Source organism: Agelaius tricolor, unplaced genomic scaffold, assembly GCF_023055355.1.
Source record: "Agelaius tricolor isolate 1412-34295 unplaced genomic scaffold, bAgeTri1.0.p SCAF_4, whole genome shotgun sequence".
In the NCBI taxonomy this organism is placed as follows: domain Eukaryota; kingdom Metazoa; phylum Chordata; class Aves; order Passeriformes; family Icteridae; genus Agelaius; species Agelaius tricolor.
The window spans coordinates 24,452,721-24,469,880 of record NW_027269264.1 but is presented as its reverse complement, the minus strand read 5'-3'; the positions used below and the strand labels follow the sequence as shown (position 1 = coordinate 24,469,880).

Sequence of the window (17,160 nt, the reverse complement as noted above, 5' to 3'; positions counted from 1 at the left end):
TCACTGAATTACTCTCTTGCCATTTCTGTCAGCAGAAGTGGCAGGCCAAGGGAGATGGCAGAACAAGTATTAGAACTCTGCAGCTAAATCGACTTGGACAACAGATGAGGCTTCACTTTTAAGGATGTACCAGGAATTTATAAAAGGGACAGATAAAATCATAGAATAGTTTAGGTTGGAAATGGCCTCCAAGATCACTTAGTCCAGCTGTTAATGTAGCACTGCCAGGATCACCACTAAGCCATATCCCTAAGAGTATATCTACACAGCTTTTAAATACCTCCAGGGATGGTGACTCAACCACAACCCTTGGCAACTTGTTCCAATGTTTGATAACCCTTTCTATGAAGAAACCTTTCCTAATATTCAACTGAAACATCCTCCTGGCACAACTTGAGCCTATGTCCTCCCATTTTGTCACTGGCTGTCTGGGAGAACAGACCCACACCCACCTGGCTACATCCACCTTTCAGGCAGCTGTAGAGAGCAATGAGGTCATCCCTGATCTCCTTTACCAGGCTAAACACCCCCAGCTCCCACAGCTGCTCCTCACAGGGCTTGCGCTCCAGACCCTTCGCCATTTGTGCTTCCCTTCTCTAGACACACTCCAGCAATCCAATGTCTTTCCTGGAATGAGGGGCCTAGACAGGATTTCAGGTGCGGCCTCATGAGTGCTGAGTACACACGGACAATCACTTCCCTCATCCTGCTGGCTAGGCTATTGCTGATATAGGTTTAACAAATGCCAGTGGCCTTTTTGGCCACCTGGGCACACGCTGGCTCATGTTCAGCTCCTGTCAACCAGTACCCCCAGGCCCTTTTCTGCTGGGCAGCTTTCCAGCCACTCTGTCCACAGCCTGTAGCACTGCCTGGGGTTCTGATGAAAGTGTAGGACCCATCCTTTGGTCTTGCTGACCCTCATGCTGTTGGTCTTGGACCACAGATCCAGCTTGTCCAGATCCCTGTTTGGAGCCTTCCTACCCTCCAGCAAGCAGATCAGCGCTCTCACCAAACTTCGTGTCATCTGACCAGATCATCAATTATTAAACAGGACCAGACCCAGTACTGAGCTCTAGGAAACTCAATTTGTTTCTGGCAATCAGCTGAATTTAACCCCATTCATCACCACTCTTAGGACTGGCCATCTAACCAGGAGTATGGAATAAAAAGAAACAGAGAAAAAGGCTTCTATGGAAAAGACAAGAATACAGAAGTTCCTAAGTGGCTTTAAGGCTACTTAATAGTATGGGAAAATATATATTATATAGATTATATTATAATAATATATTTATTGATTGTCTGTTCTGTGCTGGTGTGGCCCCACCTCAAGTCCTGTGTGCAGTTTTGGGCACTACAATACCTCAAAAGACATAAAGCTATTAGAAGCAAGCATCCAAGATGGTGAAGGGTTTTGAGGGGATGCTGTATGAGGAGCAGCTGAGGTCACTTGGTCTGTTCAGCCTGGAGAACAGGAGACTGAGGGGAGCCCTCACTGCCATTACAACTTCCTTGTGAGGGAAAGAGGAGGGGCAGGCACTGAGCTCTTCTCTGCGGTGACAGTGACAGGACCAAAGGAAATGGCCTGGAGATGTGTGAGAGGAGGCTTAGGCTGGATATTAGAAAAAGGTTCTTCACCCAGAGGGTGGTTGGGCACAGGAACAGCTCGCCAGGGAAGTGATTCCAGCACCAGCCTGACAGAGCTCCAAATTATCAGTTATATTATATAAGATTTGCTTCGGAAAATGTTTTGGAAAAACAAGTGTTTGGAAAATACTCTCAGGCACATGGTGTGATTCTTGGGAATGTCCTGTGCAGAGCAAAATATAATTTTTATTTACACATATATGCACACTAAATATATGCCCTGTGGCACAGACGAGCAGAAAGCAAGCCTGCTTTCTTTCCCCCGCCGGCTCACGCTGCGCGTCACAAAGGCTCGCAAGCGCCAGGAGCAGCGCTGCCGCTTCCTGCTGAATTCCTGCAGGGCACTTTAAAGCCCCGAGCGGGCAGCGGAGAGCGGCGGGGAGAGCGGCGGGGAGAGCGGCGCTGCCGGGAACGGAGCGCGGCACAGCCGCCGCCGCCGCCCCGCGCCCGGCCACTGCCGCTGGGGCTCAGAGATCTTCATCACCGTAACCCACAGACGTAAAAAATAAAAATTCTGAGAATTCTCACTAGGCCAACATCTTATTTCAAAACCGGCCTTTCATAATAAATATGATAGAAAACGTGATGTTAAAACAAATTTGTTAGGTGCTTTTGCTTTTCCTTCTCTTATCTCAAGCTCGTACCTTTTCTCAAATAGACTGGGGTTAGGGTTGTTTTTTTGTTTTGGTTTTTTATTGATTCCAGCTTTATTAAGTACCTTTTCTTACCACATTTATTTCAGGAATTAATTGAACTGTTTATAAAAAGGAAACAAATGTATTCCTCATGCAGTTTCATGTTCTGGAAAAAGAGAAAGATCTGGTACTCCAAAGATAAACCACGCACTAATGTGGAGAGAGCCACCAAGATGCCATGAAAACAGGTACCTGAAAAATCAGCATTCCCACATTTTAGCACTTAACAATAAAAAGTAGAGCTATAGTTACATTTTCAGAGTGAAACTTTTTCTTCCTAACTGCTTTTTACCTGAATTTAAACAGTTTACACTTTCAGAAAGTACCACAAGGTCCTTTAAAGTCCTGATTTTTCTGACATAAAAGAATAATTTCTCATTACACCAGAGGGATTTTCCAGAATTAGTTCACTTGTATTTCACAGTACTTGTGATCTCTGACAGTAAGAGCAACATTTAATTATTTCAACTGAGTATGCAGAAATTACTAGGGATTGTGTGGTGTCTTTTTAAAACAGTGACACTTATTGAACGAGCTAATCCTTTTAGCAAGAGATTCACATTTTCATTCCCTCTCTAATTATTGTGGAAAGGCATTACTACAAAAGCAGTCACCAGAACTGGTTTGGTGCTACCCAGAGGAGGTCATCATTCACCATGATCAGAGGCAGGGATGGGGGCAAAAAGCAGCATTTATGCAGCAGAGTGTAACAAGTTCCAAACATTAAAACTCAGCATCAATTTAGAACACCCATATGTTATGCCAATTAAAATTACACATGCAAAATTTTTCTGGGATAAGTGGTAGACACGAGTGGAGTAGTTTGTGCTTGTTACAGCTGCTGCTGGACTTAGATGCATACATAGGCATCATCAAAACCCTGTAAAAATCCCATTACAAATGAAATAAAAGCTTGTTCAAGATGAAGAGAGGGGAAAAAAGAAACTGACTGTATTCAAAACACAGCTGCAAGATACTCAGGTCTTATCTACTAATTACCTAAATCTCAAAAAATTCAGCTTAGAGCTATTCCAGGCGCAAGTTCTCTATCTTTTGTTTAACAGTTCTCTCATTGCTGTGGTAAAATTATTCCAGTGCTCCCCCAGCAGGAAGCAATCAGTTCTTCAAAATTTGTGAGGGAACAGCTTCAATTGAAATAGAAAACTGCCATTTGGGGAAAAAACAAAACAGATCCTATTCCCCTGTCATCATGTCCGTGTCATTCCCCCCCCCCCCCCCCAGATTAAATTATTTTAATTTTTAGAAAACAGTTTCTGCTCATTGAGAAATAACACTCTAGCAACTAACATTTTTTTTTTCATCAAAGAAGTCTTCCTTTTCACATATTGCTTCACAGAGGATAGCCAGAAGCTGGTTTTCCCAAGTGGTCTGGGACCTACAGCACCAGTCGAGTGGAGGAGCCTTGGAAACAACAATTTACTTTCCCACAGGTGTTGAAAGAAAACAAACCTCACCTCCTGAGGCACAGACATGTGCCCCTTCTTGCAGTAAAGTACATTTCTCCACCACCTGTTTTTTAAAGACTCAACAAGGCTTGAGAAGATAAAAACCTGGAAGCCAAGTGATTTCATCAGCAGATCAAAATTAATTGAGGTAAAAGGCTGACAGACCAATTATATTTGAATGTTGGATACACACATGCACACTGGAAAAGGGAGAGTTTATTTGCAGTTTCATTTTCTGAATGTTTTTCCTGGACTTTCATCCTGTCACACAGATTATGGTGCTAGGAAGATTTTTTTGTGTACGCTTCAGGAAGGCAACTACTGAAGGGATGCAGAACTTTCAACTCACCTGATCAACACTGGCTTTAAAAGCTACTTCTGACTTAGTCAGCCCCATTCACTTTAATTGTAAACATAACACATTTCTTTACAGTCACCATGTTTCTGTACCTTCTGCTCCTTGGGATACCCACACAAATGAAGTCTGAGAATTAAAGTGCTACAGCAAATTGTGCATAAGCTGAGTTCAAGGAGACTTGAACTTTTTTTGCCATAATAAAATAAAAATTCAGAAGTTTGGTTCTGGTGTGCTTGCAGTATCAGGATTTGTGGGTGAGGTAAATCAGACTCAGTAGGTGTACATAATCAATTTCATTAAGTTAGATTTCATTGAGAAAAAAATTAACTGTGAAATAAAGTAAGTGCAGCTACCATTCCTGGAGTGCCTCATTTCATTAATTATTTATTCTCTGCAACTAAAACATAGCTTTTACTCTTGTGGCATCTTAAAATTAAAAAGAAAAAAATGGACCCCCCCCAAAACAAACAAACAAACCCCCAAAAATACAAATAAAACAAAACAAAAAAACCACCAAAAAAGACAACAAAAAACCCCAAAAAACCCCCACAAACAAAAAACCCCAGAAAAAAAACCACCAAAAAACAAACAAACAAAAAACCTCAAACCAAACCAACAAAAACAATGAAAAAACAACAACAACCCAAACACAAAAACCCCCCAAAACTACCAAACCACTGAAGCACCATATGTATTACATGGTCCGAAGTTCTAATTATCATTTTATTCAACTTCAGCAGTACACTTTGTACTGCTACTGTTTTTGAATGCTTCATCTTCCTGCATCCATATTCAAGTAGCAAACCAAGCAGTAGAAGTGACCAACTCTAGCATCAAAAGATTGTTATTCCATTGGTCATTCAACACCTGCAACTCTGAGAAAAACAAGCTGGGTACCTGTCTACTGCTTCCTGCAACTGGTTTTTAAAAGGCCAATTCATTACTGGGATACAATCCAATCAGGCCTGCATTTATATTTAATCATCCAGTCATAATGCAAGACAATTCAAACAATGGAACAATTGTTAGTTTCCAAGCTGCATCCCGAACCAGATTTTCTATCCCTGTTAAGGTTTCTAGTAGCCTTTGTTCTCACTCTATTAATAGAACAACGATACACGGTATTCTTGAAAGCATTTTACTTTTAGTCAAGCATTCCTGTGTGTATGTATCTAAGTATGTAATCTTACTACACACTGTTACGTTAGCTTTATTTTCTCGTCTGAAGGAAGTAAACCTGAATATAGCTCTGTGTAATGTTTAAAATTTAACAGTACATTTGATCATATCTCACCCTAAAACCTCATAAAATTCATGGTATACAATGCATTTCATACAACTACCAACACCGTATCACAAGCCTCACAGAACACAAACATCAAACTGAAGGTCACATTGACCAAAAGATACCAAAACTCTATAAAATAATCAAGCTGTTTTGAACTTGAAGTCATACATTCAGCATCATTTATATACATGCCACAACAGACAGCTTAATTTATTAGCCAACTTTTCACTGTTTTCCAGTCACACTAATCATACCTCTCCATATTCTTTTCCTTCTACCACCACCTCCTGCCTTCAAGGTCTAAAGCAACTCACCTCTCCTTCTCAAGATGTTTCAACAGTCCAGTCAGCCATGCCAGAGAGCATTGCTGAAGTTCACTCCTGAACTTTAACATGGCTTGCATGTAACTAAAATGAAAACAGAATCTGTTGCCAAAGGGAGTTAGGCAATTTTTCTGTCATCCAGTCAGTGGGATGCACGAATTCAAGTGCAGATCTAGGGATCGCATAGTTCAAGGGTTTAGGTCTGTAAGTCTTGTATTGATACTCCTCACAGTGTATTTGGAAAAAAGAGTAAATAAATAATCACCCAGCCCCTCCCAAGACCAAGCCTCTCCCAAGAGACAATGGATTAAGCCAGCTGCACCTGCTTTAGTAAAACACATTCAGAATCCCTTTACTCACAGCAAAGGCTCCTCCTCAGAGCCTCCAAAGGACTATAATTATTTTTTAAAACAACAAAATCAATCATATAGCCACAGCTCTGAATTCTTCTGGGGCAGTGTCACCAGCAACTTATCATCCAACATAAAATAGTATTACACTAAAATTCACCCCTACCTGACAACACTCTGAGGCAAGAGAACAACAGAAGGGCAGATGAGAGTGGTAAAATTCAAGTGGTTTTCATTCCTTTCCCTCAATCTTCTTGCAAGGCTGAATGTGAAATCCAAGTATACCTACCATGCAGTTGTTAAGCATGACTTTTCTAACTAAAATTATGAAGTGATAGCAGTCAAAAAACAAGCAGTAAATCAACCCAAGGGACAGAGGGATGAAGTCAGATGCCCCTTTTCTTTCATATCAAGATAGTAACTTTCACATGTCTGGTTCATTCCTATAGCACTAATCCAAGTTTATCTGCAGCCCTTCTTTCTTCACTTGAATGGATGCCAGCACAACAATTTAAAACTTGATGCAATATTTCTACTGAAACACTTCACATGCATGTAACATCAATGTAAGTAACTTCAGGCACCAATCCAACCATTAAATGAAACCAAACTGACACATCCCTATGAAATAGGGCACTTCCACTGAACTGCAAACTGAGTACACAAAGAATAAACTAACCAGAACAAGTTCAGCAAGTAACAAAAAAAAATTTATTCCTCCTTTTGCAACTTTCATAAACCACATGAGGCTTTGAAAAGAACTAAGAAAGAAAACAAGAGAATCCTTTTGCTTATGTGGCTGAAGGGAAAGTAAACAGGTCAGAATCATTAAGGTTTAGAAATGCTTCCATTAAACTACCACCCTGAGCAAATCTCATTTTGGTAGCAACTAGTTAATTCTCAACTGAGATTTGGAATAGAAAGTTTTCTTCTTGTGGTCTGAGCCACATGAAAGAGCATTATACAATTCAAGAACCTTCTGACACACAAAGCATAAGCAAACCATAATAACCTTCCCATCTGAAAAAAACCTGAAATTATGTACCTGCCTATAGATGAAAATGCTTTGAAAAATCTAATCAAATTAGTGTGATCCAAGAGTTTTAGTCCATTTATATTGCTGCAGAAGACATTAGGAACTTAACTTCTGGCTCCTACAATATAAAGCAGGAAAAGAAAGCTTGGAAAAGGAGCTGAAAATTAGGTCAAATTAAAAAAAAAAACAGGGGAGAGAAGTTAATGAATAAAATTTAACTAATTAAATTCTGTAGTTCACCACCACAGCAAACATTAAACAGACATCATAATAACCTGTCAAACAAAAAGCCATTCAGAAAATGATAAACATACTTGAGACATCCACATATGTTAGAACTAGATTATAAGTAGTTCACATACACTAAAGGGACAGCAAAGAGGGACATAGCAACAGCACTCTGGTTCGGGGTGTCTCACATTCTACCAACAGCTTGACAAGTGTCTCTGAGGTAGAAGCTCCTCACCTTCTTCCGCCAACTTAACCTATCCTTAAAACCTTCAGGGGCACCGGGCACTGCACACAAACAGCCAGGAAAGAATTGCTGCCAAAGAGGAGCTGAGCACACAGCAGCTATTGGAAATGTCAGCAGGCATCTGTCTGCAATCAACACTATGTCTTCAGAAGTCTGACACTGGGATTTTTTGCCCTAATGTAACACATCATACTGAGGTAAAGCACATACAAGTATTTGTCAACTGCCAGCAACTGAAAGGGAGATCCTGCCAAAGTACAGAGTCAGAAACAATATCCCCACTGAAAGACTTTTAGGAAACTAAGTGTTAGAAAATAAAAAAATCACAGCCAAATTATAATCGTTACTTAGCCCACAGACAAAACAATGTAAGTACAGCTCCACACAGCATAAATGAGTTCTTATGCATCATCTAAAGAGCATGCACACACATGCTACCAATTAGCTATGCTACTGTCACTTCAATTGCTTTAATAATGTATCAACTCTATGAACAGAATAAGCAAAACCACTGACCACTTTTTATTCTTGGAATAAGAATTTCTACGAAAAGAAAGAAATAAAAAAATGTAAGTTATTTTTCATCCTGTTCTGCAACTCTTCAAAAAGCTTCTGAAATACTTCTTCTGATTGGACAGAAGAATCCTCAGCCACAGCCATTAAAAGAAACTCACATTATCCACTACATTTTTGCAAGTGCTGGAACATAGAAAGAAGAGCAATCAGTGCCAAGTGCTGACCCGGGCAGCAAGCTGCTCAGTTCAGTCAAAGGCCAACAATTTGCTTCTCAGAGCTTTGTTTATGGAGACTAGAATGACAGTCTAGCTAGACATCCTGCATTATCTCTGAAAAGCTCATACTGACTAAAAGTCATACAGGGTGAGCATTCAGAATGCTCTCTTATCACAGAATAGGCACGCATGTGCAAGCAAAAGGTAAGACAGGCTAAGTATATACATATTATTAAGTCATAAATCAATGAATAACGAATAGGTGCATTATTTCTTGTAGCTGTATTCAGATGCTGTAGATCAGAGCTGGTTTCTTTCCAAGTTTTTTTTTTTTTTTAATAGTGTGTTTTTTTAACAAGAACCATCCAAAACTCAGTTATGAAACACTCACGCAGTATTGTTTTTCAGATCTAGAGACTCTGGTGGCAGAATACACAAAAAAGATATTGTTCCCTGATTACTTAATTGGGCACAACAAAAGACACAAATACCTGGAAGGCTGCTGCTGATTATCTGTCTATTTGGTTAATTGCTAGAACTGCAGGCCTTGAAGGAGAATTTTCTTCTTTACGGCATTTTGAAGATCTGGGATAGAGATGCCTGAAGAGTTCATGAAGGCATGTCTCCTACTATTTAATAAGTTAGATGATGCTTTATTCTCACAAAGCATTGAGAGTAACTGCATTTACATATTGTTTTCCACTGTACACTCCAGTTAGGATGCATTCAGGAGCATAAATCTGCCTGAAGGCTGGTACTTACAGTATATGTCTCTCCTATCAGCACAGATGACAAAAATTCTTGGAGAGTTTTTAATTTTCATGGTAAGAAACACATTCCAAATATGTCTTTAAAAGATGAAGGGATTCTAAGTTCATTTTCAATTCTAACAGCCATAAATTACAGCCAGAATTCCTAGTTATAAATTTTATATTGTTTGCACAGCTTCATTAGGAAAAATAAAAAGGAATCTAGAACTCATAGCTGTAGTATCTCTCCAGGTTCTTCTCTCTTTTTCTACAAAATAATGAGCAAACTGGTGTCTTGATAAAAGAAATGGAATTGTGGCCTTATCAGCAACTGTATTATAAGGAACATAACCATCATGGTAGCTACACTGACCATGTCTCCCTACTTAAGTTAAGTCCACCTAAGAAACATGAGCTCTCTCACAGTCTCACAGAGTTGACAGAGGGAAAGATCAGCCAAAGCTCCCCTTCTGCTGACAGAGAAGCTGGTACTGAATTCATAACCAATACAACTAACTTCCACACTGCATGGACTCACAGCTGTGACCCAAAAAGACGTTTTAACCAAACCAATTAATTCTTACTTCTTTACATGAAAGGCAGGCCCTAAGGTGGTTTGAAGAAATGCCATATACTCAGTTGAGACCTGAAAACCCACATTTTTTACCAGAACAGAAGCATTGCCATTAACCTCAAAAGGATTCCACCGATATTGATAAAAGCAGGCCAAAAAAATGTTGCTATTTGGGACAAATGGAGGAGACAACACAGTCTGGCACTACATTTGTTTGAATACACTGCAAAGCATTTTACTTCAGGAATCATTCCACGACTATAACTTTGTTTAAGTGAAGTATTTAAGCTATAGCCATGTGAAGTATACATCTGTAAATGCAGGCTTTGTAACTCCTGTAGCTCAGCTGTGCACGAATCAGACTTTCCGTCATCTCAGGACAGCACATATAAACCTCATCCCCAAGAGACCCCTGCAAGGCACCAGCACATTATTATGGCTGTTTCTATTTCTCTCACCCCAGCCAACAGCGAATGATTACACCTACTTATCAAATGTACTGGAGCAACAGTGTCAAATACACTGGGATCTGTGGCAAAGGGCTTACAAGAAGGATTAAAAAGAGATGCAACACTCAAATACAGGTGAGGTTGAAGATAACAGAACAAGAAGAGTGGATTAAATTACCCAGATTAACTGCACAACCTCTGTGGCAAAAAAAACCCCTAACCAAACAAAACCTACAACAAAGAAAAACCAAACCATTCAAACTATAAACAACCCAAATACACAGAGTATAGAAATAATCTCATAAAATAATCAGCACTTCAAGGATACTTAAGAGTACCGATTATTCTACAAAACACAAAACAAAGTATGAGGTGTAAATAAGTGTTTATGGCTTCCATCCACATTTTAGTGGGGGTAGGAGAAGTGACTATAGATAAGTTCAGTTTTCTATATGCCGGCATGCACACCACACCACCCCTCCCCTCCTGACAGATGCTGCCTACTACTCCATAGCCACATTGAATGCTGCAGTTCAGCAATAATCTGACGATCTTAAAAAGCCAGGACCAGTGAGAGGGGGAAGCGGCTTTTGTTCACCAAACTTCTGCGTTTGTTTCTCCACTGGGGATATTTTCGGTTACAACACTGACCTGCCACCCTGAGCCCAACCAGTATTTAAAATACAAAACTTCGTATAGCCTTCGGGCACCACAGGAACCCGCCAGCGCTTCAGAGCACAGGCTGCCTCCCCGCTCCCATTTGACTGGAAAAACCACGGTATTCCCACCGCCCTCGGCTCCAGCATTGTCTCCGCCAGCCCGCGCCGGTGGGAAGCGCGGAGCAAGCCCGCAGCCCGCCCGGAGCGGGTCCTCCCCTCCATACGCGCGGCTTCTCCGCCCGCAGGGCGGGTGGCCCCGGCGCGGCCGCAGGCGAGTCCCGCGGGTCACAAACACACCTGTGCGCCCGCCCGCCGCCTCTCCCCTCCCGTCCCGTCCCCTCGGGGCCCGCGGCTGCCGGGGGCCGGTGGGTGAGCCCGGCAGCAGCAGGAGGAGGAGCGCGGTGGGTGACGGGGATGCTACCGACCTGCTCCGCCCCGGCCGCGGGCTCCCGCGGGCCGCTCCCGGCGGAGCCCTGCGTCGCTCCCATAGTAACATCGCCAGGCCCGGCGCCCGCGGCTCCGGGGGCTGGCGGTCAGCAGTCCCGGCAGCCTCGGGAATGCTTCTCCCGCCTCCGCCCCGCGAGGGAACCAGCCGGGCCGCTGGCGAGGGGCTGCGGCAGAGCCCCGCGGGGGCGGCCGGAGCCCGGCAGGACAAAGCCGGCTCTGAGCAGCCCTCCACAGAGAGACTTTGTCCTGCCGGGGCCCGGCCGCCCCCGCCGCCAGCCAATCGTGCCTGTAAACGCCCCGGGGAGGCAAAGAAACACTTCCATTCTCCCTGGGAAGAAAAGAATTGTTATTCCCCATTTACAAAAATATTTCTTGTGTTCCTGCCCTTGGCAGCGGCCAGCAGCTGACGCCCGTCACAGGATAAACGCGAGCGATGGGGCTGGTGGCCCAAGCCCGGGTAGCATTCCTGACACGAGGCTTTTGGACAGTATCCACAGCCCGGTTCTGTCAGACATGCCGCAGTCATGTCCACCTTTTCTGTCAGTGTGTTTTTAGGAGGACGTGGATGTTAAAGCCTCCAGACAGCTGACACTCCTCACGTCCACAGCCTTGGTCAGACTTCCTTCCCACCACCTAACAGCCTTCCACACCAGTCTTGAAAGTCCACACCACTACTATTAATTCAGAGGCCAAATTGCTTGCTTTGGGAGCTGTAATTACATATTGTAAAAAAAAGCATGTTATTGAGTTAACTATTCTCAAGAGCTTGCAGAAACGAGTGGTCGCCAAAAACACTAAGGAGGAGAAGATCGGCAGAAATTCAACCACATTATATTCAGAAAAAAAGACTTCTTTCCCAAGTGCTGCTGTCTTCCTGGCTTTATGCTATTTTGGGTGGATGAGGCAATACTTGAATCAAGTCTTGGAAGGAAGAAACTAAGAATGAGAACCAACTGTAAGGGAAAAACTTTCTTAAGCCAATGTTAAAAAAAAAAACAAACAGCCCATTACTTTGTATTGCCTACCTTAAATCTAAAGAGAATAAGCAAAAAAAATGCCAAAGCATGAACTTTGCTCCTGTTTGATGTTGTTCCTTTCTCAGTTTTACAAGTGAGTGATACCATACAATTTTTTGCAACACTAGCAGTTAGGCCAAAGTCAGGACCACTTGGAAAAATGAAAGAGGACAGGTTCTTCACACACATGGGATACTGTGATAACTTCTGGCATCAAGAATTCGTCCATGAGATACAGCATGGCAAGGCAAAACAGCTGTCACTCTCCACACTGGTGCACACCTCTGCAAACTGGAGGCAACTTTCCAAAGAGCACTGTTTGGCAACATCAGCATGGAATGCTATGTCACAGCATTAGCAGAGAAATCCACCGTCCAGTATGTGTTGAAATGACACGACACAATGAAAACATGATTTTTCTGCAGACAACTACATAGTTGTAGATGCAAGAACAACATTTGTTTTAAGCTGTATGGCAATATACTTTTTGAAAAGCACTTGTCAGACATGAGGTGGGACAGGAAAAGAAGCCACCAGATCTCTTGACCGCCATCTCTTAACACATATGTGAAGTTCATGGTAGCATAAAGTAGAGCACCAGCCTCCTGAAGCAGCTTCCTTCCACACAGGTTCTGGCAAAAGATAAACAGCTACCACTCTTGATTCCCCCACTAGACACAGCTTCTTGGCGAGAGCAGGCAGTGCCAGTCAGAGCAACCTAAAGGTCTGCCTATCCTGTCCAAGGCCAAGAAGGATTATTTGTGGTTCCAGACAAAAGCTGTGGCTTGACCTAATGCCTCCTTTTGGCATGTTCTGTGACTTCATCAAAGCCACAAGGTGTTATCACTAAGAGAGGCTATACTTCCCTGACCTGTAGGGCAGCAAGGAGGGTTAACACACTAAGCTAGCCTGAGGTAAGTGAAACACAGATGCAGGAACTGACCACAAGCCAGACAGACCGGATCCCTTACCACAAAATACCATCTGGGAAGGGCCTATCAGTTTGTCTTTTATTTTGCATTCTGCAATAATAGATAGAAAATAATCCATATGGGCTCTCTAAATATTTCCCATGTTTATCCATAGAATTTCTCACTTTTAAGAGCAAAGTATACATATCCTTTCACGTTTTCTATTTTTTTCCCCTCAAACTAAAAGCTACTCTGCCACAATGGGCATATAAATCATCCAATACCAGCTAATGTGAGCACTAAGTGGCCTCTAGTGCTCATGCTCACTCTAGAGCTTGGCCAAATGCCCAGATGCTCATATAGTGATGGCATGGACTGATGTAAGAAACAGTGTAGTAACAATTGCCAGGTTTCTTATCCTGCAATTCAACCACTAAGAGCAAAATTTCAGGCCTGCTCTTGACCAAGATGTCCTCCCAAGACGAATATGCAGGAAGGCCTTATGAGAGGAAGACACTGCCAGCTAAGCAACAAATGGAAGGATACCAGTGTAAACAGTGATGAGAATTGTGCAAACTCCTCCAGCACCTCAAGTTTCTGTTCCTGTGTTAGGAAAAGGGGCAACATGTTCTCAAAGCATTCAATTTACTTAACAGCTATTCCATGGTAGCACAGCATCCCCATTCTCTCTCTTCCCTTGTAAACCAAACCCCCCACCTGCAGCTCAAGCATATTGTTTACCATTAGGTATAACTTCTCCTGTCTCATCTTCTCTGAAACACCACAAAACCCCCCAGTGTGGATAAAGAATACCTATAAACTAGCCAAAACTCACTTGGGACAACAACACAAGCAGAAGAGGGGCAGGACCCTCAGCCAAATGGTCTGATGTGTCTGTGCAGGTCCCAGAGCAGCCTCTGTGTTTGGAGGCATGACTGCATGCACATTTCAGTGACTGGTCTCCCTTTGAAATGGGAGGTGCAGGTCCAGTTGTAGTCAGTCCTGCAAGGGATACTGCATCATGAAGAGTAAAGGCTGGGTATCAGCACCATGTAAAAATTATATGAACTGGGCTACTACACATTTGCAGCTCTGCTCTCTGCAGCATGTAGAACCAGCTTTTCTGCATGTGCAATGACCCTACAAAACAGCATCATCTGCAGGGGATTTCATGGAATGTTATGTAGGTATAAAGGAATTCTAAAATTAACTTCAATGGAAAGATTATTGGTATTAACTTTATGAAAAACATGCAAATAACTCACAGGGAACACATTTCCCATTGAGATTTTCAATTTAAGTATCAAGGGAGACATTTTTGCCTACAATCAGATTGAATCTATGGTCTGTGTAGCACTAATTTAGAGATCACTTGCTGTAGCCTGAGTCATGCAAAACCTAGGACATATTCCATAAATTATCTAATGCTACTGTGAATGAAGCAGTTGTGCCACTTCCAGCATCCACAGAGAGAACATCCATTTAACACTACACTAGAGGATGCAAATTTAAAACAAGCAGCTGCTCTCACTGTTACTCCAGCCAACAGAGTAAGGCTATTCTGCAACTTGTGGGCAGCAACCACGTTGTGATTCAGGTTCTCTCTGCCTCCTCTCCACCATCAAGCCTTTTAACATGTCCCTATGACAATAAATTATTTTTCTGTTTCTTTAAATGTTAAAGTTCAACACTTGGTAGTGGTGCTAGACAGCATGGTGAAAAGGCAAACTCCTTTAAGAGCTGGGAACTGATTTCAGAAAGAGATACTGGGAATGTAGGCTGCTAGTCCAGTTTTGGAACTATCTGAACAGAGATGCCAGTTTTGCTCTTGTTTTTAAGCAAGTGTTCATGATCCTGTCATGAGAGACACTGTAGAAGTTTCTAAAAATACCACGTTGTAAAACAGCCTTTCCCCCTTCCCTTCCAGGCAATCTCTTTAGACTGCCATTTGTCATCAGCCTGCAAAATCACACAAATCAGTCAGCCCAGTCCTACTTAAATGATTCATAAATCCAATTACATTTGCTTCTTTATATAGTAAGCTGGACACTAACAGATTCAACCTCCAGGATTAGAGGATGTGTAGGTAGCTGACCTCTGACTCTCAGGACCTACCCAGGAGCTCCACATATATGGTTCAAACATGCAGCTCTACACTGGGGTTGTCACATACCTGGCACAGTAATCCTGATCTCTGTCCTGGGGGGACTGGAGAAGGGACACCTTGCATACTATCTCAACACTTTCTACTGTGTGTAGAAGTGAGTCCAAAGGAGGGTCAGCAAGATGGTGGGGGCTGAAGCACTGGCTCTGCAAGAGGAGGCTGTGGCAGCTGGGTTTGTTTAGCTTGGAGGAAGGATGGCTTCAGGACACTCAGCAGCAGCCCACCGGTACTGACAGGAAGAGATTGAAGAGATGAGGCCAGGTTCTTAGCAGTAGTGCAAGGTGGATAAGAGACAATGGGCCAAAGTTCAAACAAAACAGGTTCAGATATACATAAAGGGAAACAATTTTCCCCATGAGGACAGACAGACCATGGACCCTGCAGACAAGTTTTACGGTCTCTGTCCTTGGAGGTTTTCAAACCCAACAGGGTAAAGCCCCAGGCAACTTGTTCTGATCTCACAGATGACCCTGGTTTGGGCACAAGGTTGCACAAGAAACCTCCTGAGATCCCTTTCCACCTGAATTATCCTATAATTCTGGAGTTACTGCATGATTCAAGTGCCAGCTTAAAGCAGAATGAGGCAATTATTCTCCTGCCCCTTGTCTCCACTTCCAAAGTACAGCTTGTGATTATGCAACGTAAAGATTTTGGCATGCAGCTGCAGGGTCTGGTCTGTTGTCTGTCTCTGATTTACTGCAAGGATGAACAGCTATACACACTTTCCAAGTCTCAAAGCAGCAATACTAAGGCTGTTATTTTAGAAAGCATAGATGTCTTGGGAAAAAACAGAGCCCAACATACACAGCATCCCACACTTTGTGCATATTTTTTATGGGATAATCACAGTGTCAAATCCTTTGTCACTTAGGAGGTCACCTATTATGATGTTTTCAAGAGAAGAATTTTTAAAATTTTTTAAACCTAGACACAGAGATTTACTGAGACATCTCAAACTGCTAAAAATTTTAAAATGTAGATAATTATTTAGAGCAAGAGGCAGTACTGTTCTAAGCCAATCATAAACTCAATTTCTAAGTTCACAAAAAAATTTGAAACACACTGTTACATGCTGAACAACTAGGAACAGCACTGGACATTAACAATATGAAATACAGTTATATATATAAAATGTCATGTATATTTTCCTCACTGTTCTGGACAGTCATCAGTTCTAACAGGTCTTACACATTACAAGCTTGGTCTGCTTTAAATCAGAAGACTGTTTGCTTTGTTTGTTGCTACTTTCTTTTTGCAAAGAATATGGTAATTAGAAAAGAGAGATGTATAGCATATTCACAGGATAAATAAAACAGCATGAGAATATGCAGAGGTGTTTGGTAACAGTTAATAAAAATTATAGTTGTGAGAAATAGAAATACAGTCTATTTGTTCTAACCACATTTTCATCTGAGCAATGTTTTAAATTACATTGCAGTTCCTTGAAAATTACACTAGTAAGGCAAGCAAATAAAACAGTTTGACCTACTGCAAGAGAGCAAAACAGTGACTCTGCTTGAACACAGACCCCCCCGCACACACACACCCCATCCCCTCCTCGACATGCTGTGCAAATTGAAACGAGTTTACTTGGCATAAGCACTTCAACCTCTACTACTTTAAGAAGCTACAAAAACTAAAACCACTATTCTAAAGAATGAAATAGCAATGTAGTTTAAACAAATCCAAACCACACAAGTGTGTACTGTTTTTCTCCCCAGACACCATACAAAAGTGTGTATCAACACTTGAAAGGAAGTATCTTCCCTAACCCAAATTTTTTCATTTTTAACTGCAGGCACATTCTGTTTGAACATTCATTTTG

At 42.1% G+C, this 17,160-nt stretch overlaps 1 protein-coding gene across 2 annotated transcripts in view; it reads right to left on the bottom strand.

Annotated features, from left to right (window-relative positions):
- Positions 1-17,160, bottom strand: part of TJP2 (tight junction protein 2) — a 62,985-nt gene that overhangs the window by 31,754 nt on the left and 14,071 nt on the right. The window contains exon 1 of one of the 2 annotated variants that reach the window (XM_071424918.1): positions 11,223-11,462. The exons of the other annotated variant lie outside the window; for it this stretch is intronic. Within the exon in view, the coding sequence (XP_071281019.1) occupies positions 11,223-11,285 (63 nt within the window). The 5' untranslated portion in view covers positions 11,286-11,462. Of the gene's footprint in view, positions 1-11,222; positions 11,463-17,160 lie in introns of those variants that run through there. 2 annotated transcript variants of the gene reach the window in all.